Raw genomic sequence first — 22,431 nt, forward strand, 5'->3', positions numbered from 1 at the left:
TTTGTATTTTTAGTAGAAACAGGTTTCACCATGTTGTCCAGGCTGATCTCAAACTCCTGACCTCAAGTGATCCACCTGCCTCAGCCTCCAAAAGTACTGGGATTACAGGTGTGAGCTACTGCACCTGGCCACGAGTCTATATTCTTCTCAATTTGAATGTCCTCACCTCTCCTGGGTTCAGCCTGTGCCCTGGGATCATCTTACTCATGCTGTACTCATATGCATAGCCCTCCATGTACCAACTCTGTGGGGAGTGCTGAGGAGGCCTAGGTAAATAAGATACCATCCATTGGGTCACACTTAACCCTCCAGGGAAGGGTCAGAGATGCCTTCCCCAAAGAGAGAAAGCCTACGTAGAGTTTTGAAGGATGCGTAGATGATGGCTAAGTGGGGAGGAGTATTCAGCCCAAGGAACAGCCTTGGGAAATGAGGAAGAGCAAGGTACGCACAGGCGATTATTGACATGTCAGTGTCACTAAACCTGGAGTACCAGGTAGAATGTGGTGGACAACTGGGCTAATGGGAGGGCATGGCCAACTCATGGAGACCTTGGATATGTTGCTAAGGAGCCTCAACTTTATCTCTAGGTGACATGTTGCCATTTATTCAGGAAGTGTCCAGGTCATATGTGTATTCTAGAAAGATCTCTCTGACTCTACTGAAGGGAGCAGAATTAGAGGCAGAAAGACCAATCTGGGGGCTTTTGAATATGTTGCCTATGAGATATTGAGAACATGCAGGTCCTAGATAGAGAAACAGCAATGGGTTAGAGAAATATTTACGAGGAAAAACGAGCAGCATTTGGGGATGACATGGATTGGGGACTGAGAAGAGGAAAGAGGTGGGCTGAGCTCAGAGGATTCTGTTGTGGCCTGTGATCCTGGCACTTGCTTCCCATACATCCCTCATCTCACCCTGCCCTGTTTCATATGCAGGAGGCACTAAGAAAAAGGCAGGAGGTTGGTTGAATGATGAAATGAATGTTATCACTGGGGAAGAAATAATCAAAAGAGATTTATAGGAGAAGCAGGAAAAAATAGGTTCTTGAAAGAACATGAGAAAGGATGAAAAAAGATACATAAAAGGAGGCTAAAGCCTGAGTATTGAGTCAGAGAAACTGAAAGGAGTGCAGGAAGGCAAGGCAAGGAGGTTTTTGAGCCAGGGAGTGAAGCAATCAGAGATTATAGAAAGGTGCATCTGATGGTAGAATGGAAAGAGTGGAGGCAGGGAGGGACAGAAAGTCAGAGGGAATCTTGGAAGGTTACTGCAGCAATCCAAATAAGAGATGGTGAGGATCTAAGGGACATTTGTGCCAAGGGGATAGAGAGAAGGGACACAGCTGTAGGATGCTGCCGCTGAGTGACAGGGCAGTGAGGAGAGAAGCCAGGGAGAGCTGTGATTTGGAGCCTTGTTGACTGGGAGAATAGAGATGCTTCTATAAGAGGAGTAAAGCCAGAGGCCAGGGAGAGAAGTGCTCCTTGGGCAACAAGATTTCTAGGCAGAGGTGTCCATGGGTGTCTGGGAGTCCAGCGAAACAACTTCTTCTCTTCATGCCCAGCCTAACTTGCCTAATCCTGAGTTTGTCCACACAGGCTCAGACCTGTCTCCTGTTAAAATGGATGGACAGCCCATGCCTCTAAGGCCACGCCTGTATCTTCCACTCAAGCTGGAGCCTGTCCTCTCTCAACTTCTTAAAAATATTGCCCCTGCTGTTGTCCCCATCGACCCCTCCCATCTCAGAATTCTTCTCCTCTGCTAGATCATTTCCAACATCACACAAACCCATCTCATGTCTTAAAAACCAAACAAACCCTCCATTGACTTCATGCATCTCTATAGCTACTGCCTCATTTCTGTGTCCCCCATTCTGTGTAGAACGAAACTCTTTGAAGGAGCCGTAGTCATACTGTCTTTGCCTCCTTACTTCCCATTTCTCTTCAGTCTGATTTTCTTGCCTAACCTCTCCACAGAAACTTTTTCCAAGATTCCTAACCACCTCTGTGATGCCGAATCCAGTTGCCTTTGCTCACTCCTCACTGAGGCATTCTCTCCGCTCATCACTCCCTCTCCTGGAAACAGTTTCTTCCTGTGGGTTTCAGACACAACACACTTCTGCTTCTCCATACCTCACTGGCTGCTCCCTTTTCATTTTCAATGCTGGTTCCAGTTCCTCCCCTACTTTCTGATTATCCTAGGGATGAATCCTTCGTCCCCTCCTCTGTCTTCACACTCTCCTTGGTGACCTTACCCAGTGCCATAGCTTTAAATGCCGCCACATGCTGGCAACTCTGAAACTGCCCTCTCCAGCTCCTTTGTCCCAGAGATGTTGAACATTTGAGAATGCACACACACACTCTGTCTCTCCAAGTAAAACATATATGGATGTTTACTTGTTTATAAACTATATACTTACACTATTGGCTAGTACACTGTGTTCATCACAGAAGACAGAAAAGATAAAGATTAAATAAACAAATTTAAAACTAACTGGCTAGCATCTTAAGGTAGAATCTTTACAACTGGGCAAGGTTCATTATTGACAGTGGTGGTTGCAAATCCATTTGTCATATAGTCTTTTTGACCATTGCTAGCGCTTTAGGTGAACTCTTGACAGATTGGATTAAATTGTAACTGTTTATGTCTCATGATGTAGTTTGACAAAGAGCTAATACACTAATGCCCCCTTATAGGCAGTTTTGCTTTCTGTGGTTTCAGTTACCTGGGTCAACTATGGTCCAAGAGTATCAAATGGAAAATTCCAGAAATAAACAATTTGTAAGTTTTAAATTGCCCGCTCTTCAGAGTGGCATGATGAAATCTCGTGTTGTCCTGCTCCATCCTGCCTGGGATATGAATCTTCCCTTTATCCTTCGTACCTATAGTGTGTACCCTCCCCATCCTGCCTGTGATATGAATCCTCCCTTTATCCCTCGTACCCACGGTGTGTACCCTCCCCATCCTGCCTGGGATATGAATCCTCCCTTTATCCCGCATACCCACGGTGTGTACCCTCCCCATCCTGCCTGGGATATGAATCCTCCCGCGTGTTAGTCACATAGTAGTCATCTCAGTTATCAGACTGACAGATCACAAGAAGGGTACAGTACTATAAGATATTTTGAGAGACCACATTCACATAACTTTTTATTATAGTATGTTGTGATAATTGTTTTATTTTATTATTATTGTTAATCTCTTGCTGTGCCTATTTATAAATGAAACTTTATCATGAATAAGCACGCATAGGAAAACCCCTAGTGTATATAGGGTGTGGTACTCTCCGAGGTTCCAGGCACCCACTGGGGGTCTTGGATGGGAAACCTCCGCTGCACTGTGGACACGGGTGGCTGCTGTGCTAGGAGCAGAAGATGCGCCCGCGGGTCCTCTCCTGTGGTGCGGACATGGGTGGCTGCTGTGCTAGGAGAAGATGCCGCGGGCCTTCTCCTGTGGTGCGTACGCGGATGGTTGCTGTGCTAGGAGCAGAAGATGCGCCCGCGGAGCGCGGACACTCCTGTGGTGCGCATGGGCGCGCGTCATGTTTACGCCCTTCAGTCGGGTGTTCTTTCCAGGAATCCATCAAAGCTGCTTTCTATTTTGTGATGGTTAGTTTAGTTAAAACACGATAATATAGGTCAGGACATCTCATTACCCAGGCATAGCTAAGCTGTCACTGTTCTCTATGTATTGAGAGGCGAGAGTCAGTCAGTGCCTTGCGCCTGAGTTGTGGGTGCCAGTGCTTCTCTTTTCTTGGCGACCCTGGCTCTTCACATGTGTCTTGTGCCTCACAGAAATGGAGACTGGCTGAGAGGCTGCTCTTACACCATATTCTAAACCAGGGGAGCTTTGTTTGTTTCTTATTTTAGGTGAAAATTCGTAGGCATGGGTGTAGAAACGTGCTCCCACCGGTGGATCATCTTGTCAACCCCTGAGGTATAGTATTCCGCCTCAGAGACCACCAGTAGAATCCGTGCCTTCTTAGTATCTGCACTTGGATGGCCAACTGGCATCTCAAAGCTTCTTATCCTCCCAAGCATCAAATCAAATCAAACCAGCATCCTCCTTCCCAAACCAGCATCTCAGTAAGGGGCACCTCTCCTCACCCAGTTGCTCGAGTCGAAAGCCTGAGTCATCTTGATCTCTCCCTTTATGTCATGTTCCTCATCCAGTCCATGTGCAAATCCTGTCAGCTCTGCCTTCAGGTAATTTCCTTTATCCGACCAGTTTTCTCCTTCTCCGTTATTGTTACTGCTCTGTTTCAAGCCACCATCATCTCTTGCCCAGTCTGTTGTACCAGGCTCTGAATTGTTCTCCTCAGCCTTGCCTGGCCTTTGTCTGTTCTCCACACAGCAGCCAGGACATCTCTTAAAAACATAAATTAGGCTGGGTACAGTGGCTCACTTTGGGATGCCGAGACGGAGGACCGCTTGAGCCCAGGAGACCCCATCTCTACAAAAAGTTAAAAAATAAGCTGGGCATGGTGGTGCAAGCCTGTAGTTCCAGCTACTCAGGAGGCTGAGGTGGGAGATCACTTGAGCCCAGGAGGTCAAGGCTGCAGTGAGCCATGATCATTCCATTGCACTCCAGCCTGGGTGGCAGAGCGCAACCCTGTCTCCAGCAAAAAAAAAGAAAGAGAAAAGAAAAGAAAAGAAAAACATAAATCAGACTGTGTCACTCCCCCATTTCAAACCTCCAACATACTTTGAGTAAGTTCTAATTTCCTTACCATGGCTTTTAAGCACCCGCGTGATCTGGCCCTTGCTTGCTTTTTAAAGTTCATCTCTTATTGCCCTACCCGCTTATGCTGTGTTCCTACTACACTGCCCTTCTTGCTATTAGGCAATCTCATTGCAAGGCTATTTCCTGTTTTTTGTTTTGTTTTGTTTTGTTTTGGTCTTTGTTTTTTAGACAGGGTCTTGCTCTGTCACCCAGGCTGGAGTGCAGTGGTGTGATTTTGGCTCACTGCAACCTCCGCCTCCTGGGCTCAAGCTATCCTCCCACTGGCCTGCACTACCACACTCAGCTAACTCTTTAAGGTGATTTTGGAGAGACAAGGTCTCACTATATTTCCCAAGCTGGTCTTGAACTCTGGGTTCAAGCAGTCCTCCTGCCTCAGCCTCCCAATGTGCTGGGATTACAGGTGTAAGCCACAGCGCCCAGCCTATTTCCCACATTTTATTCTGGTCTCTGTTCAGAAAGGCCTTTCTTGGCCACACTTCTAAAATAGCATACATACAAACCCCATCCCTACCCCTTCTTTGTCCTCTTACCCTGTTTTCCTTTTCTTCATCATACCACTACTTGCATTTGATTACATATTTGTTTGCTCATTGAGATTTATTGCTCATTTATTTACTTCCCTGAGAACCCCATTAGAACAGGGTCATATCTGTCTTCTCTGCTGTGTCTCCAGCTCCTAGAACGGTACTCAGCACATAATGAGTGCTCAATAAGTACTTATTGAATGAATGAGTAAATGAATCTTCACAGAGACAACAGATGAAATCCCAAGGATTGCAGATAACATTAAGAGAAAAGAGGGCCAAGGGCAAATCTTTGGAGAAATATTTAAATTGAGGGCAAAAGAGGCACTCTAAAAGAAGTGAAATTTCAACTCCAGTTAACTAGGCATGGAAAGAACAGTGTGCATTTGGGAACCCAATAAGGAAGAAGGCGTCAAGCTGGGCTCATTTCTGTGCCCTAACTATAGGAATGTTTTTAAAGAGCAAACCTGAGCACAGGTCAAAAACCTGGACAATGAAAAATCAATCTCTTAGCCCAAGAAGGCACTGTCCCCTGTTATCTTGGGGGCAGTCATTTAAAGAAAGCTCAAACCAGGATCCTGAGGCCAGCGCTGCCTGGGGCACCAGCGCTTCTGAACTGGGACAAAGCAGCAGCCCTGGGGCACCCTGGGAATCCGTGTAGGCTGCCTGTGGCTCTTCTTCAGAAGTCAAGGCATGATTCTTAAGAAAACAGTCCAATGCTAGAGGGTGACCCCTTTTATTAGGTTCATCATCTGAGCCACAGAGAGACCATAGTGTTTGTCCATAGCCTGAAATACTCAAAGGCCACAGTGCTGAAAAGAGCCCAAGGCTTGAGGCCTCTTTGTCGCCATTAATCCTCATCCTGCTGGTCTGTCCCTTTTGCATCAGAAAAGCTTTCTCATATCTTTTTTAAAGAAGGAGAGAAAACAGCTGTGTGGGATTTGAGAATGAGATTTTAATGGTCACTGAAGGCAGACAAAAGCTTTGCTGTGATAGTGAAGTGTTCTGGGGGCAATTGACTCCTTTGTCCTGGGCAGCAAAACAAGCTGGCTGCTGAAGGAGAAGAGAGAAGCCACTGGAACATGTGATTGAGGTCCCCACAGGCCAGATTCTCAGCACATTTGCAAAGAGCTGTTTTCGGGCATCCCTTCATGATATTTCAGAGTCACCTTTTAGTGTTTAGCTCATTTTTACCTTGTGAAAGAATCAAATATATTTGGGAGGTGCTTGGCATGAATTATTTCTGCAGGCCTTTCTCTCTGGAAGGAAAATGGAAATTGTGACTGACAATATGAGTTTGTTTATGTGAAGCAGGCCTTTCATTGTGAGGAAAAAGAACTGGTGTCCTCTTTTCCACAGGGCAGCCTGAAGGGTTTCTCAGCCCTTCGAGCAGTTAAGAAATGGCACAGAGGTGGGATATTGTGACGTCTCTCTAAAGGTCATCTTGCAAAGGCTGTGGAGGTTGAAAGAGTTCTCAGGAGCAGGGGACAGAAGAGCAGCAGGAGCCTGTCCTGGTCCCCAGCTCAGTGAGAACCAGGCCTGGTGGTGTCCACCTGCCAAGGGCATCTGTTTTCTGCCAGAGGAACCATGATGGGACAGACCATGGTGATGTGACTCTAAGTTATGATTAACGGGGCTGTTGGAATCATTGTTACCATATGGGCACTTTCCCTTCCATGGATGAGTATTATAAAAACAGCTCTTCTTCAAATAGAAATGGCTGAGCAGAGGGGCTCTGGACAGCCTTGGTTTTACCTGCTTTCTGCCAGTCTTCATGACAGGCAGGCTCCTTAGAGCCATGAAGGAGTTATTCTCTGATTCACTGGCCCACTACAGACACTGAAAGAGTCAAGTGGGACACAGGGTAAAACGTGAATTCCTAGTACAGAATTCAGCCCAGCTTTACATGAGAGATGGGTTGGAACCAGAGTGATATGGAAACCATTATCCAGTAGGGCTGCATTTAGAGAAGAAGTCTGGAATTATACTCTGTTTGCCATCAATCTCATTATAATATTGTTTGCCAAGAAAACAAGAATTTGGTTCACTTTTAATTTTTTAAAAATATAAAATTGTGGTCAGCCGTGGTGGCTAATGCCTATAATCCCAAAACTTTGAGAGACTGAGGCAGGTGGACCACCTGAAGTCAGGAGTTCGAGACCAGCCAGGCTGGCATGGTGAAACCCTGTTTCTATGAAAAATACAAAAAACTAGCCAGGCATGGTGGTGTGCACCTGTAATCCCAGCTTCTCAGGAAGCTGAGGTAGGAGAATCGCTGGAACCCGGGAGACGGAGGTTGTAATGAGCCAAGATCACGCCATTGAACTCCAGCTTGGGCAACAAGAGCAAAACTCCGTCTCAAAAAATATATATATATAAAATTGTATTTAAATGATACATGAATATTGTAAAAGAAAATCCAAGAAATATAAGAGTTTAAGATTTAGATATTAGGATAGACTTTATTGATTGGTTACATTGAATTGTAGAAATAATATTTAAAATGTGGCATATTTTAGCTTACCATGATCCAAAAGCCTGATTTTTTTAAGATTATGGAATGAATAATGAAAAGACACTTTTATTTCTTACAACAGAGACCTTTGCTATGTTTAACCCTAAGAGTATATATACAAATTACATTTGTAGAATAGGATGAAAACCGATTTCCCTCGTTATAGACACTGGAGAGCTATAATAGTTAACTTTATCATGTAATTTTTTTTCTATTTCTTGGCAGCTTACATATAGAGAATGTTTGTTCCAGTCAAACTCTCCTAGCCCCATAGAAAATCCTTGATAAAGTCTTCAACTGCACTTACATCTGCCCTTTTGTTAAATAACTTTTTTCCCTTTTAAACTCGAAGCTCTTGATCTTACAGTACCATAGGAGTATTTCACAAATTAGCTGTGGGACTTTGGCCAAATTATTAACCTCCCTAAGTCTCTGTTTCTGTAAAATGGTGCCAATAATAGCACCTAAATCCTTAGGGCTATGTTGAGGAATAAATGAGATACTATATGTAGAGCTTTTGGCATGGTGTCTGATATAAGTACTCAACAAATGTTAGTCATTAGAAATGCTACTTTGATGACTCTGTTGATGATGTTTGAATAGTAGGGAGCCAAATTTGGTAAGTTTGCTTCATATTCATAGCCTAAAATAAGGTACAAATCTACGTTTAACAGTACTAGAAATGGACTCAGAAGCAAGGTTTATGAATTTCCTTATTTACCAGCATTTATGCTTTGTTGTATTGATTTTTTTTTCTTTGAGACAGAGTCTCACTGTCACCCAGGCTGGAGTGCAGTGGCACCATCTTGGCCCACTGCAACCTCTGCAATTGCAGAGTTCAAGCAATTCTCCTGCCTTGCTTCCCAAGTAGCTGGGATTACAGGTGTGCGCCACCACACCCAGCTAATTTTTCTGCTTTTGTTTTGTTTTGTTTTGTTTTTAGTAGAGATGGGATTTCTCCATGTTGGCCAAGCTGGTCTGGAACTCCTGACCTCAGGTGATCCACCCACCTCAGCCTTCTAAAGTGCTGGGATCATAGGTGTGAGCCACTGCTCACAGCCCATTGTATTATTTATTATGAACCTGAAGTGTGCTATTTTGTAAGAGTCTTGAGATCACTACCCATCCCAGCTGGCCACCAGAGAACGAGCTTTTCAAAACACAGCTTTTGGTCGTCTTCCTCTCCTTTCTTTTCTTTTTTCTTTTTTAGAGAAGGGGTCTCATTCTCACTATGTTGCCAAGGCTGGACTCAAATTCTTAGGCTCAGGAGATTCCATCTTAGCCTCCCCAGTAGCTAGGACCACAGGCACAAACCACCATACCTGGCTCCTGTCCTTTCAATGATTCCTTTACCTGTGAGAATAAAATCCAAATGCCTGGCACTCAAGAACTTTTGAAGTCTGTTCCTAACCTTTTCTTTCCTCTCCTCCTGATTTAATGCATGAACTTTTAGAACCTGCCCCCTTTCCCACCTGTGAAGATCCTATTCATCCTTCAAGGCCTGATACAAATGTGACCTCCTCTAGGATACCTTTCAGGATGCCACCAAGCAGAATTAATAACACTCTGTTCTTCCAGGACTAGACCTATGTTCAGTGAATGATTTTCACCTCTATAATTGTTCCAACAGCCCTGTGAAGTAGGGAGATCCAGGATTCTTAAAAATCTCTCTTCAACCATCAAGTGCTTGTGCTACAAAAGTAATTAGAACCCCTGTAATCCCTGTTCTCAAGGAGCTCATGGTCTGGGGAGAGACAGACCTGTAAACCCCTCTTACAGGGCAATAAATATCATGCTGTGCAGAGGTGTGCAGAGAGAACTGAGGCTGGGCACACTGTGTATTCAGGGAGTTTGCATGCGGTGGGTGGTGTGGTCAGTGCCATCTATTTGCCTTCATCTCTAGAACTCACATCATCCTTCCTTGGCCTTTGTGTTCACACTGACCAGATTGTTTCCCTTTTGGCTAGTCAGTTGCAGGGCTGGGACCTATTATGATGGAGCACAAGAACGCTGCATTTTATGTCCAAACGGCACCTTCCAAAATGAGGAAGGACAAATTACTTGTGAACCATGCCCAAGACCAGGAAATTCTGGGGCCCTGAAGACCCCAGAATCTTGGAATGTGTCTGAATGTGGAGGTAAGGATGTTGTCTGTTCCCTCCTACTCCTGCCATCTCTGATGTCATTGTTTAGACAGAAGGCATCTCAAGGACTCCAGACAATGCACACTCACCTGGGGCTTCCTACAAGTAGGGACCATGTTGGCTCATCTTTGGCTCACCAGTGCCTAGGTCAGTGCCTGATACATGCTGGGCAGATACTCATTCGAGCAAATAAATGAAGATGGGGTAGAATACACTAGCAGAAGAGTGTAAGTGTTGCAACTGCACGCTTTATTCACTGGAAATATATACACCTGAAACCTGAGTGATTTCCCTATCTATGGGTACTGTTTTGAAAGTGTTAAAATGAAGAGAGGAGGTCTGGGTTTTTCTCTAGCTTTGGTCTCAAATTCATAGCTTTTTTATTTAAAACAAATATATCCATTTATTTTGTTAAAACTGGGACCTCCTCTGTGAAGAGCTTTTAATTATCTCTTACAAAATGTTAACTTTGAAGTCAATCTCAAGCTCTGTGGGCTTTCCTATTTGTTTTATTGTTAAATGTCTTCCTTTTATTAAATGGGGGAAGGGCTAGCTGTATTGACACTCTGTGGGCTCCAGTGGCAAGTGTGATCTGAATGGTGATTTGTATCTGATGGCCATGACAGAGTGAAGACCCCCTGTGCTGCTCCCACAGCTGTCCTTGGAGTGACTCCCAGCCTCAGCTTTATTTCCCACCTAAGTAACTCCAGACTCAACTGCAAGGCTGTTTCTGGCTTAAAAATCAAATCCTCATATTGACTGTGTGACTCCTATCATATCTTTGGCCTGTTATAAAACTCCAAAACTAACTGCAAGGTTGATAAGGGGGGACATTTCAGCATGTACTTACCCTTTTATGTGACATTATTATATTTATATTTTTATAATATATTATATTTATTATTATATTTTTATAATATAATTATTATATTTTCTTGAGATAGAGTCTCTGTCACCAAGGCTGGAGTGCTGTGGTGCGATCTTGGCTCAACGCAACCTCCACCTCCTGGGTTCAAGTGATTCTCGTGCCCCAGTCTCCCAAGAAACTGGGATTACAGGTGCATGCCACCATGCCCTGCTAAGTTTTGTATTTTCAGCAGAGACGAGGTTTTGCCATGTGGGCCAGGCTGGTCTCAAACTCCTGACCTCAGGTGATCCGCCTGCCTCGGCCTCCCAAAGTGTTGGGATTACAGGTGTGAGCCACTGCACCCAGCCTATGTGACCTTGTTAAGAAAAATTTAGGCTAGGCATGGTGGCTCATACCTGTAACCCTAGTACTTTGGGTTCAGGATCACTTGAGCTCAGGTGGCTAACCCTAACCCTAAAGACCAGCCTGGGCAACATAGTGAGACCTCGTTTGTAGAAAAAATTAAAAAAAAAAATTAGCTGGGCATGGTGGCACATGGTAATCCCAGCTACTTAGGTGGCTGAGGCGCAGGGATAGTTATTAAGCCCAGGAGGTCAAGCTGCAGTAAGCTGTGATTGTGCCACTGCACTCCAGCTTAGGCAACAGAGATCCTGTCTCAAAAAAAAAAAAAAAAATTGACCGCAATAAGAATATTAGTAATAATGGTTATTATAGCTAGCATGTATTGAATATTCACCTATGCCAGGCATTATGCTAAGTATATTATATGATTTATTCATAATTCATATAATCATTACAACTCCACGAGGCTAAAGTGACTCTTTTAAGGTCACACAGCCAAGTGGAGAATGTGGAATCAGAACCCAGGTCTGACACGCTCCAGGCTCCTCCCAAGGGTGTGTGCTCTTGAAATGCTACCATATCTATAACTTATGGGGGAAAATAAGACCACTATGATTAATAGAGGAAGATGATTAAGAATATAAGAGATAGCAGACTTTGATAGCATCTTGCCAATGACTAATTCGTGAGGAACATGTGCTTTTAGAAATACTTTTGTTTGTTTATGGTTGTGTTTCTTGTCCCAGGTGTAACATGTGTAAGATCTAACTTAGTAAATATTATTGTTAAAAGAGGGGAGACTCTTTGGGTCACTTTTTTTTTTTTTTTTTTTTGAGACAAGGTTGTGCTGGATCACCCAGGCTGGAGTGCCGTGGTGCAAATATGGCTCACTGCAGCCTGGAACTCCTGGGCTCAAGTGATCCTCCTGACTCAGTCCCAGAGTAGATGGGACTACAGACATGTGCCTCTATGTCTGGCTAATTTTTAAATGTTTTGTAGAGAGGGGATTTTGCCATGTTGCCTAGGCTTGTCTTGAGCTCCTAGGCTCAAGTGATTCTCCTGTCTCAGCCTCCCAAAGTGCTGAGATTACAGGCATGAGCCATCAAGTCCAGTCCGGATCACTCTTTATATCACTAGGATGTAATCAGCTAGGTAAAGGGGTACTTCTAGATTTAATTACCAAATTGGTTCCAGGGCAGAGAACTCTCTCTCCTGACTTGCAGGGGATGCCTAGGCAGCGTGTAGACCGAAGCCTGAGAACTCCCCAGGCCTTCCTATACTTTGGAAGCAGTTGACATTTGACTTACTGGTTTCCATCTTTGCACTGTGCTATGTAGCCCTGTGTGTAAACAGCAGGCACTCATGTGCCATTGACTAAGGGTCAGAAGCACCGCAGCGTTGACTGTGTGCTCTCTGACTGAGGTGGGAACTACGGTCAGCAGGGGGTGACAGGTTGGACTGAAGTTGATCTCATCTGGAGAGTTGGGGGCAAGGGTCTGCCTGGGGGCCTTGCTAATGTAAGGCTATTGGTCCTTCCAGGTCTGTGTCAACCTGGTGAATATTCTGCAGATGGCTTTGCACCTTGCCAGCTCTGTGCCCTAGGCACATTCCAGCCTGAAGCTGGCCGAACTTCCTGCTTCCCCTGTGGAGGAGGCCTTCCCACCAAACATCAGGGAGCTACTTCCTTTCAGGACTGTGAAACCAGAGGTGAGCACTTGGCAGCTTGCCTTTTTCTAGGACTGGATTTCCCTTCTAAGTATCATGGGAGTCTGGTGAGGCTCCAGTCAAGCCCAGCCTGATGCAGTCCCCCAGTGGCTGGGGGTCCCAGCTCTACTTGCCCCTGCAGGATGTGCAGGGGGCACAGGAACTCACTGGACAAGCTGTCCTCCAGCCACCTTAGCCCCTTTGGACAGGCTGACAAGGGATGATCAGGCACTGATGAGCCAGTTGGTACAAAGGTTCCCCTGGTTCCTTCCTCTAGCCCTCCTCCATCTCAGTGCCCTGACCTAGAGCATCCCCCCAATATCCCTTCTCCAGAACCCCACTCCAGCTGCCTTTTCCCAGGGAGCCCAACTCTAAACCCAACTCAGTTCTGCAACCGCCTGCCCCCATACTCACAGATATGCTCTGCATGAAGACTGGAGTTGTGATCATTGATCATTGATGCCTGACTCTCCAGAAACTCTTTGGAGATACACACATATCTTGTCCCTCTGGATTTCTCTGTTTCATGAGCCCCATTCAAACTGCCTATTTAGGGATTAAGTGTTGATTAGCCCCAGATTGGTAGGAAAGCCCTACTTCATTTGCACATAAACATTTATTTCACAAACTTTAAAATATTTGAGCTGCATTTGATTAAAATAATCTTTCCTTTTTTCATTCTTTTCACCCTCCCTTGCCCCACAGTTCAATGTTCACCTGGACATTTCTACAACACCACCACTCACCGATGTATTCGTTGCCCAGCGGGAACATACCAGCCTGAATTTGGAAAAGATAATTGTGTTTCTTGCCCAGGAAATACTACGACCGACTTTGATGGCTCCACAAACATAACCCAGTGTAAAAGTAGGTCTCTCTCTCTAAGGCTTTTCACAGTTCTGGCTAAGAAGATATGTGTCTGGGTCCAACTCAGAGCAGGGGGCATGGGGCAGAGGTCCCAGGTTCACTCAGAACCACATAGATGTTATGAGTCCAGCTCACAGCCATGCAGACCAGCGTGGAGAGAGAGCAGGGCCTGACTGTGCAGAGCGACTCATCATTATTGATCCTGGCTACTTCCTCAGGCACACTTACAAGCTGTACTTGCCTTAATTTCCTCCCTGGGGCATAATTTCAGTCCACCCTTGCTCAGCATGCATTGCCTGAGGACCTGCTATGTGCCCAGCATTCTGCCAGGACTTGGTTGATATCAAGCAGAATAAATCAGCATCGCTGACCCTGCAGGGAGCTCAGGCAGTGAGACTGCAGAGGAAGGAGCAATTGACTCTGTCTCAAGAGATAATGAAAGGCTTCTGGAGGGTGTGAGAAGGTTTTGATGGAGACGATGGGGAAAGAGCAGGAGAAAGAGCCTTATGTTTGAGAGAGCAGCTGAGGGAAGCACAGATGGAGGAAAGCAAAAGGCCTTTTGGGAGGAGACCCCTGGATCTCAGGCTAGAATGTGCTGAAGGGAGTCTCAGGCAGACCAGGAGGCAAAGCCTCGGATAGATGTTGAGGAGACCAGTTAGTGTTTTATAGGAAGGGGGAAACAAATCATTTAAGGACTTGCTGTCTAGGCTTTTTTTTTTTAAGCCATCATTTATAACCAAAATTACAACAAAAACTCTCTAGTAAAGGCCAAAAGTAAATCCCAGCTAATCTTTAAGACAGCAATCAGAGAAGCAAAGAGGCCCCCACTAAACCAGAGGAGCTTGGGACTGAGGGGGGCAGTAAATCATTCGAACTTTATGATTGAAAGGTCACCTGGTTTTCTATTGCAAGGAAGTCCTTTTAACAACATCTTTATAATCTTTATAAGTAGCCTTCCATCTAGTCTCTTCTTGAATACCTGCTATGACAGGAAGCTCGCTACCTCATGATATCCTAGGTTGTTGGTGGATTGGACTTTGGAAAGCTCACAGTGTTAGAACAAGATGAATGTTCCCTTGTCTTCCACCACCTGGCCCTTGGTTGGCCCCATGGGAGCCTTATGGCACAGTTCCTAGGGCAGCCCTTCAGGACTGAAGGCAACTCTCTGCCCCATGGCTCCCCCTTCCTCCTCTTTCCTTCCAAGAAGAAAAGCCTGTTTGTTTTTTTTCTAGTAATAATAAATCCCAGTTGTAACTAGAGATGGAAAAAGTAATCCCTTCAACATCTTCTCTTGCACAGATTTACCTGACAGTATTAAATAATGAGCTCCTTGAGAGTAGAGACTGTGTCTCTCTCATTTCTGAGCTCTCAGAGCTTTGGGTGACATTTCTGGGATGAGTGGGATTAGATGAATGAAGATGCAGTTGGGTGCTGTGGGTGAGGGAGGGGTCTGTGCATGCATGTGCAGCCTCTGCCTTTGGTGCCAGACATAAGTATCCAGCATGCCCTGTACCTACTGATAGCTAATTAGAATTTTCTTCCTTCCTTAAAAATAAAAAGTGGGTTGGGTACAGTGGCTCATGCCTGTAGTCCTAGCACTTTGGGAGGACAAGGCCGGGATAGCTTGAGCCTATGTGTTCAAGACCACACTGGGCAACATAGACCTTGTCTCTACAAAAAAATGAAGAAAAAAAAATTCGCCAGGCATGATGGTACTTGCATATGGTCCCAGATTCTTGGGAGGCTTGAGCCCAGGAGGTCAGGGGCACAGTGAGCCATGACCGCACCACTGTACTCCAGCCTGGGCAACAGAGAGAGACCTCATCTCAAAAATAATAATAATTTAAAAAAAAAATTAGAGATGAATAAAAAATAAGATGTGATCTTAACCAGAGAGAAAAGTGAAAAATGTATGTCTGTCTTCATCAAAGTTCTCTGAAAAAGGGTCAGATAGTCTCCACAGAGCAATGAGCTCTGTTCCCCCTCGTTTGAGAGACCTAGAAGTTCTGTCTCATGGGTTCCTCTGACACTTGGACTTGGTAAATAAAATACTGAAGGCTAAATTTATCCTTTTGTTCACAAATACCTGCCCTGACCGTGAACGCTTTCAGGCTAATGAGAAAATGGTGCCTTGGGAACTCAGAGGGGTAGACTCCTTGTGGGGAGTTTAATGGTTTGGCTCCCACAGGGGGCCCTGAGGGTTACAGGACAGACTCATTCCCAGATGGTGTCCTTTTCATGCCCCAGTCCTGGGTGGCAGCAGGGATGCTGCAGGGCTCAGCAAGCTAGCAGTGGTCAGGACAGAGACGACAGTGTCGTGCCATAATTCAGGGCATCTCCTTTTCCAGACAGAAGATGTGGAGGGGAGCTGGGAGATTTCACTGGATACATTGAATCCCCAAACTACCCAGGCAATTACCCAGCCAACACCGAGTGTACATGGACCATCAACCCACCCCCCAAGCGCCGCATCCTGATCGTGGTTCCTGAGATCTTCCTGCCCATAGAGGACGACTGTGGAGACTATCTGGTGATGCGGAAAACCTGTGCGTCTCACTCCCTGCCTCCCTCCCTTTCTCAGGCCAGCTGGGAAGCCTAATGACCTGCTCCCCAGGCTTTCAATGTGAGGAGCAGGCCTAGAACGTCACCTCCATATTAGAGCAGAGGTGAACATGAGTTTATAGAGTTGGTGAGAAACAAAATGTAAATGAAAGCCACACACTGAAGCGTCTTGCTGGACCCCAGAGGTAGTGACCCTGCAGGTCAGTCTTCCCCTCTGTGCTCACTGGGGTGTTTTGGACCCTCTTCCACAAGGACCCACAGAGCCAGTGAGGAGCATGCAGTATTGGCCCCAGACAAGGCCTCATACTGAGTTGCAACTGATGGCTTGGGGACTGACCGAGCCTGGCCAGGTGGGGACCTGTCCTCCTATCCTGATTCATGGTCCAGTGTCCATAAAGGAAAACTGCTATCAACACGGCTTATGGGCAGTGTAATGAGGGGCTCTGCCGCCAGACTGCCTGGATCTCTGTCCCAGTTCCACCTCTTATTAGTTCTATGATCTCGGTCACACATTCTGAATCTTTCTGCACTTCGGTCTCATCTGTTAAAAAATGGGGCTAATAGCAGTTGCTACCTTATAGGGTTATTATAAGGACTAAAGGAGTTCATAGTTGTGAAACACTTAGAGTAATAGGCCAGGCACAGTGGCTCACACCTGTAATCCCAGGCTGAGGGAGGAGGCCGAGGCAGGAGAATCGCTTGAGCCCAGGAGTTTGTGACCAGCCTAGGTGAGACCCTGTCTCTATAAAAAATTTTTTAAAACATTAGCTGGGCATGATGGTGCACACCTGTGGTCCCAGCTGCTCGGGAGGCTGAGGTGGGTGAATCGTTTAAGACCGGGAGGTGGAGGATGCAGTGAGCCGTGATCATGCCACTGCACTCCAGCCTGGTTGACAGAGCCAGACCTTGTCTCAAAAAACAAACAAACAAACAAAAAGAATGATGATGACACATGAAGCCACTATATCGTTTGCTCTCCTTATTAGTGGTTAAAATGTCTGAAGTTAAGTATAGATTTAAATCCTTGTTTTACCACATACTGGCTATATGACCCTGGGCAAGTATGTAATCGCTCTATTAAAAAGGTAAGAGTTGCACCAACTTTCTGTGGTTTTCAGAAGATTAAATGAGACAAACCCCATAAATTGCCTAGCACACTGCCTGGTCTTAGGCAGCAAATGGTGGTGATGATGATTAGATGACAACAGGTCAGGTCTGGAATGGGAGGCCCTCACCCAGCTCCTACAGTAAATGGTACAGTCTGGGCTGCTGCTGCTTAACAAGCCCCAGGTCTTTCCAGCGTAGCCTCCCCTGGGGGTCCTTAATTACCAGCTGAATCTACTCTATTTCCAGGACCTTTGACTTATGATAGCTCAGCTGGGCCTGAAGAGCTCTTGAGCATAACTTATTGTACGGTTTGAGTGTTTAGAAAGATGAGCATCTACTGTATGCCTGATCAGTGGTGAGTCTTAAACCCCACCCCTCTCCAACTTCCCTTGGCAGCTTCATCCAATTCTGTGACAACATATGAAACCTGCCAGACCTACGAACGCCCCATTGCCTTCACCTCCAGGTCAAAGAAGCTGTGGATTCAGTTTAAATCCAATGAAGGGAACAGTGCTAGAGGGTTCCAGGTCCCATATGTGACGTATGATGGTAAGCACAGCCTGCAGCACATGGAAAGAGCCTCTCTGCTTTCAACAGAGCCAACTTCGGAGCCAGCTGGCAAACTGCTGACAAGCACACATGCTCAGAAAGGCAGGCAGGATGAGGGGAAAAGACATTGCTGACTCACAAGTGCCAAATTTTAACAGGCATTTGGGGACACTGACAACAGGAGGAAAAGATGTTTTAGAAAATATATTGAAAGTGAGCATAGCTTGGTGAGTAAGAACATGGGCACTGGAGTCAGATTGATCGGCCTGGCTATGATTTCTTCTGTGACTTTGTGTATGCTACCATCTCTAAGCCTCATGTTCTTAATGTGTGAATGAGGATAATCATTAGACTTATTTGAGAGTTCAATGAGAGTTCCTAAAGGACTTGAGGCAGTGCTTGGCACATAGTAATTGTTCAGTAAATATTAACTTCTTATGACTGTGGCTTTTATTAGGTAGAATCCTGAGGTGGGGAAGGACCTGAGTTCTGGTCCTGGCTCTTTCACTGACTCACTGTGGGATCTTGGGCAAGTCAGATGACTTCTGGTTTCATTTTCTTCATGTTAGATGAAGAGGTGGCCCATCTGAGCCCTGGGGCTCTACCTAGCTCTGAGACTTGGTTGGCAAACATGGACTAAGAGCATAAAATGAACTGGACCTTTGTCCTGGAGGACAACACAGTCCTGTGGGAGAGGAATCATCTGTTTCTTCATGAGCTTATTTGTTCATCTAGCCAACAAATATTTAATGAGCATCTACTATGTCAGGCATTGGGCTAAGTGATGGAAACAACATGGTTAGTGACAGAAACACAAAGGTTAGTGACAGAAACACTATATATATATATATATATATAGTTATAGATGCTATAACAGCACAAAGCCCTAGGTGAGCATGGAAGCAGCAGCAGCAGTTAATTTTACATGAGCTTTTAGAAGGAATAGAGCAAAGTCTTGAGAGATGTGGGTTTTGAAAGAACATATACATTTTGAGCATAAATGGGGGAGAAGAACATTCAGAAAGAGGGAAGGACATAAGTCAAAGGATGAAGTACCTGGTGTACGTGTGGACCGATGAATGGTCTTATTTGGTCAGTGGGTAGGGTGTGTAGGGCTTGGCAGTGAGAGAGGAGACTAGATGGGAATGGGGTTCGGCTATGAAGAGCCTTCAGGGCCAAGCTCTGGAGGACAGACTTAATCTTAGAGGAAGCCACTGAAGGAATTTAGGATGGCAAGTGCCAAAATTGTTTGGGAAGACAATACTCTATAGCTTTCCCAAAAAGTAACAAAAGCAAGGATCATCATCTCTGTCCTACAGTTGCCTGAAATAATGTGAAACACCCAAGACAAGGAGTTTTAGTATCTGACTCTTGGGGTGGACACAAATGCCTCCCACAAGGCTCTGCTGAGAGAGACAGAGAGCCCCATCTACCCCAAAGCAACCAACTGGCAACCTCTCCTATCTGGAATCAGGAAGAAAGCAAAAAGACACTGAGACTCCAAAATAAATATGGCTGTTCTCAACTCTGCCTTTGTGACACATTAAAATGTCTTGATTTTTTTTTTAATTAAAAAAAGAGTTGTAGCTCCAACTGGGGAAAATTACACATAATGCAGTGTATGCCCACAAGAGTGTGTCTCGCATGTGTCACAGTAGAGAATAGTTGGAAACTGTTATTTTCCCCACAGAGAAGCCCCCGAGGCCTTCACTCAGAGCGTTTTTATCGAACATGTATTTCCAAAAAATTTGATATCTTCTTTTCAAACCCAGAAGAATAGAAATCACATTTAGAAGGTGCACATGAGGCTGCTATAGACGAGCCCTCTGAGAGCTGGAGAACGGTGAGAACTGTAGCCGGGGCTAACACGCATTGAGCATTGCTGACTGCCAGGTACATGCTGAAGTGCCTTTTACGTGGTGCTTTCCTCACAATCACTCCATAAAGTAGACACGATTATTTCCTGATTTTATAGATGGGGCCACTCAGGCTTAGAGATTTAAGGAACTGACCTAAGGTCCCAGCATGGCAAGGTTGCAAAGCAGGGTTTGAACCAGGACTTTGGGACTCCAGAGCCTGGATTCTTAAATGTAACTTTGCTGCATTTCTAATGAGTTGGAGCAAGTAAGGAAACACAGTTCTTAAAAGCAGAAGAAATATATTTTTTAAACAATAGCAGTCTGGAAGCATTTGGTGGAGTGGCAGACAGCTCTCTAGTTTCCTATTACACCAGAATGCAGCACAGCAACAATGATGATGCAGTCCCATCATCAAAAAGAAGAGAGACACTGCCGCAGAGGAATTCAAGATGAAAGAAAATGTATTCTCATATTTTATATTCACTAAAATAAAAGAAGACACCACACTAATAGAGTACCAATGCTATTGTAAACATATCAAATTAGTAATTGTAACTATTATACCATTACTTTCCATTTACCATCCCTTAACTGAGAGAAACTTTTCAAGAGTTCCTCTCACACAATTTCAATGATGTTCTTATACTGTGTTTGGCTTTGTCACACACGATATGCATACAAAGAGGCATTTTTTCTGTGTCTGGAATTTGGAAAAGATTGTGCTTTGCATATGCTTGATTTGAATGATGACTATAGGAAATAAGCTAGACTTCAAAGGGGGAAGATTGGCATTTGGAGAAGTACAGCGTGCACTGCATTTAATGTGTACATCAGGACAAAAAATATTAATGAGAGCGCACACATAGTTCTCTTCCTCCCCAACCAGCCAAATTCTCCACTCTCCAGCCCCATTCAAATAAAGGAGAGAAGAGTCTTTCTTGGTGGATAGGAAGCTTGATTGTTTTACATAATACAAGGATAAAGAAAAAAGTGGGAGGCGGGGAGGTGGAGAGGGAAAGGAGAGCCTGATGAGCTCAATAGGAAGTGAGTGTAGACAGAGAAGAGAAGACCAAGGACTAAGCCCTGGGACCCTCCTTTGGTAAAAGGTCAGAGAGAAGAAAAACAAAGAAGCCTCAGAGAAGTAACGGATAAGGTAGGAGGAAAACCAAAGAGCATGGTGTCCTGGAAGCTCAGTGAAGAACTGGATCGAGGAGGAGGAGTGACCAGCCAGGTCAAAAGCTACTGATGCATCAAGGAGGATGAAGACCAAGAACTGGCCATTGGGATTTAGCAATATGGAGGTCATTGCTGGTCTCACCAAGCAGTTTTGGAGGAGTAATGGGGGCCAAAGCTGATTGGACTGGGTTTAAGAGAGAAAGAAAGGGAAAGAATCAGAGACAGTGGGTGCTGACAATTTTTTTTAAGGATTTTTGCTGCAAAAGGGAGCAGATAAGTGAGATGGAAGCTGGAGGGAGAAATGAGGTCAAGGGAGGGATTTTTAAAGTCAGAGACATATAGCATTTTTGTATGCTGGTAGGTGGGGGAGATCAATAGCGAGGAAAATGTATAATGTAGGAAAGAAAGAGCAGAATTACTAGAACAATACTGTTGATTTGGGGAGAGAAGATGGACCTGGCATGCTAAGTGGAGGGATGAGCCTGGACTGGATGCACAGAGGCTCATCTGAGGGAAGAGGGGATGGGGAAGATGGGTGCAGGTGCTGGTATGTGAAGAGAGGTGGTGGAGTCTATGGAAGTTCTCTTCTGACTGTCTTCTCAGTAACAGAATGGTAAGTGATAGCAGCCACAGAAGGGGCATTTCTCAGAACCTTATCAAAAAGTGAAAGAGCGAGTTTGGAAGTAACAAATCATAAGAATGCAAAACATGTTCTTTATTCCAACAGAAGACTACCAGGAACTCATTGAAGACATAGTTCGAGATGGTAGGCTCTATGCATCTGAGAACCATCAGGAAATACTGAAGGTGAGTGCGTGGCTCAGGTGGACATGGCAGTTATCCACAGAGCTTCCCAAGTACTGTTGGAGAAGGCTTCTCCTGCTGCGTGTTGCCACCTTTCAGACACGGAGCCTGTCCTGGGCCAAGGTCAGTTTTATACCTTCACCAGACTTAATTTTTTAAAAAAATCAGGTTGCTGTCTTTAGTGTTGTCAAGTGAAGTTGTATTTTTTAATTTGGAAACTTGTGGAGGGGCAGGGAGAAATCTGCTTATAAATCCAAACCAGCAGCAAATAATGTTTTTCTATTAATTACAAATAGTCGAAGATCCTTGGCTCCTTATGTATACTTCAAGCCTAAAATTCACCAAAGTTTAAATACTTACAAATAATTAGCAATAAACACTTGTGGTATCACTAATCCTACAAATTCTCCCAAATCTCAGTGTTGCATTCATCTGGTTGGGAAAAAGAAAACAGGTTTTTTACATATTAAAGTTTTATTTATAAAAGTAATTCATACTTCATATAACTAATTAGGAAAAAAAAACTGGAAAGAAGATAAAAATCAGAGGAAACAATTTTTCAAGTGTTTTTCAGCTAAGCAAGCTACGGCCTAATACTAGGTCATCACAGTTCCATGGGCAAAATGTCAGCATATTTAAATATTTTGGCCCAGTAACAAAAATTCTGTTCTTT

General features: G+C 44.8%; 1 protein-coding gene and 1 long non-coding RNA gene across 10 annotated transcripts in view; one reads left to right on the forward strand and one right to left on the reverse strand.

Moving 5' to 3' along the window:
* SCUBE2 (signal peptide, CUB domain and EGF like domain containing 2) overlaps nt 1–22,431 on the forward strand; it is an 83,223-nt gene that overhangs the window by 49,292 nt on the left and 11,500 nt on the right. For 3 of the 9 annotated variants that reach the window (XM_008007377.3, XM_073018529.1, XM_008007387.3), the window contains 6 exons: nt 9,744–9,914; nt 12,670–12,837; nt 13,540–13,701; nt 16,050–16,247; nt 17,767–17,919; nt 21,682–21,761. In XM_008007377.3, the coding sequence (XP_008005568.2) occupies nt 9,744–9,914; nt 12,670–12,837; nt 13,540–13,701; nt 16,050–16,247; nt 17,767–17,919; nt 21,682–21,761 (932 nt within the window). Of the gene's footprint in view, nt 1–9,743; nt 9,915–12,669; nt 12,838–13,539; nt 13,702–16,049; nt 16,248–17,766; nt 17,920–21,681; nt 22,418–22,431 lie in introns of those variants that run through there. The other 6 variants (XM_073018541.1, XM_073018549.1, XM_073018531.1 and 3 more) reach the window with 4 other exon arrangements.
* The window catches only part of LOC140712262 (uncharacterized), a 65,402-nt gene that overhangs the window by 26,340 nt on the left and 16,631 nt on the right, over nt 1–22,431 (reverse strand). The window lies entirely within an intron of this gene.

Source organism: Chlorocebus sabaeus, chromosome 1 (genome assembly GCF_047675955.1).
Source record: "Chlorocebus sabaeus isolate Y175 chromosome 1, mChlSab1.0.hap1, whole genome shotgun sequence".
Taxonomy (NCBI): domain Eukaryota; kingdom Metazoa; phylum Chordata; class Mammalia; order Primates; family Cercopithecidae; genus Chlorocebus; species Chlorocebus sabaeus.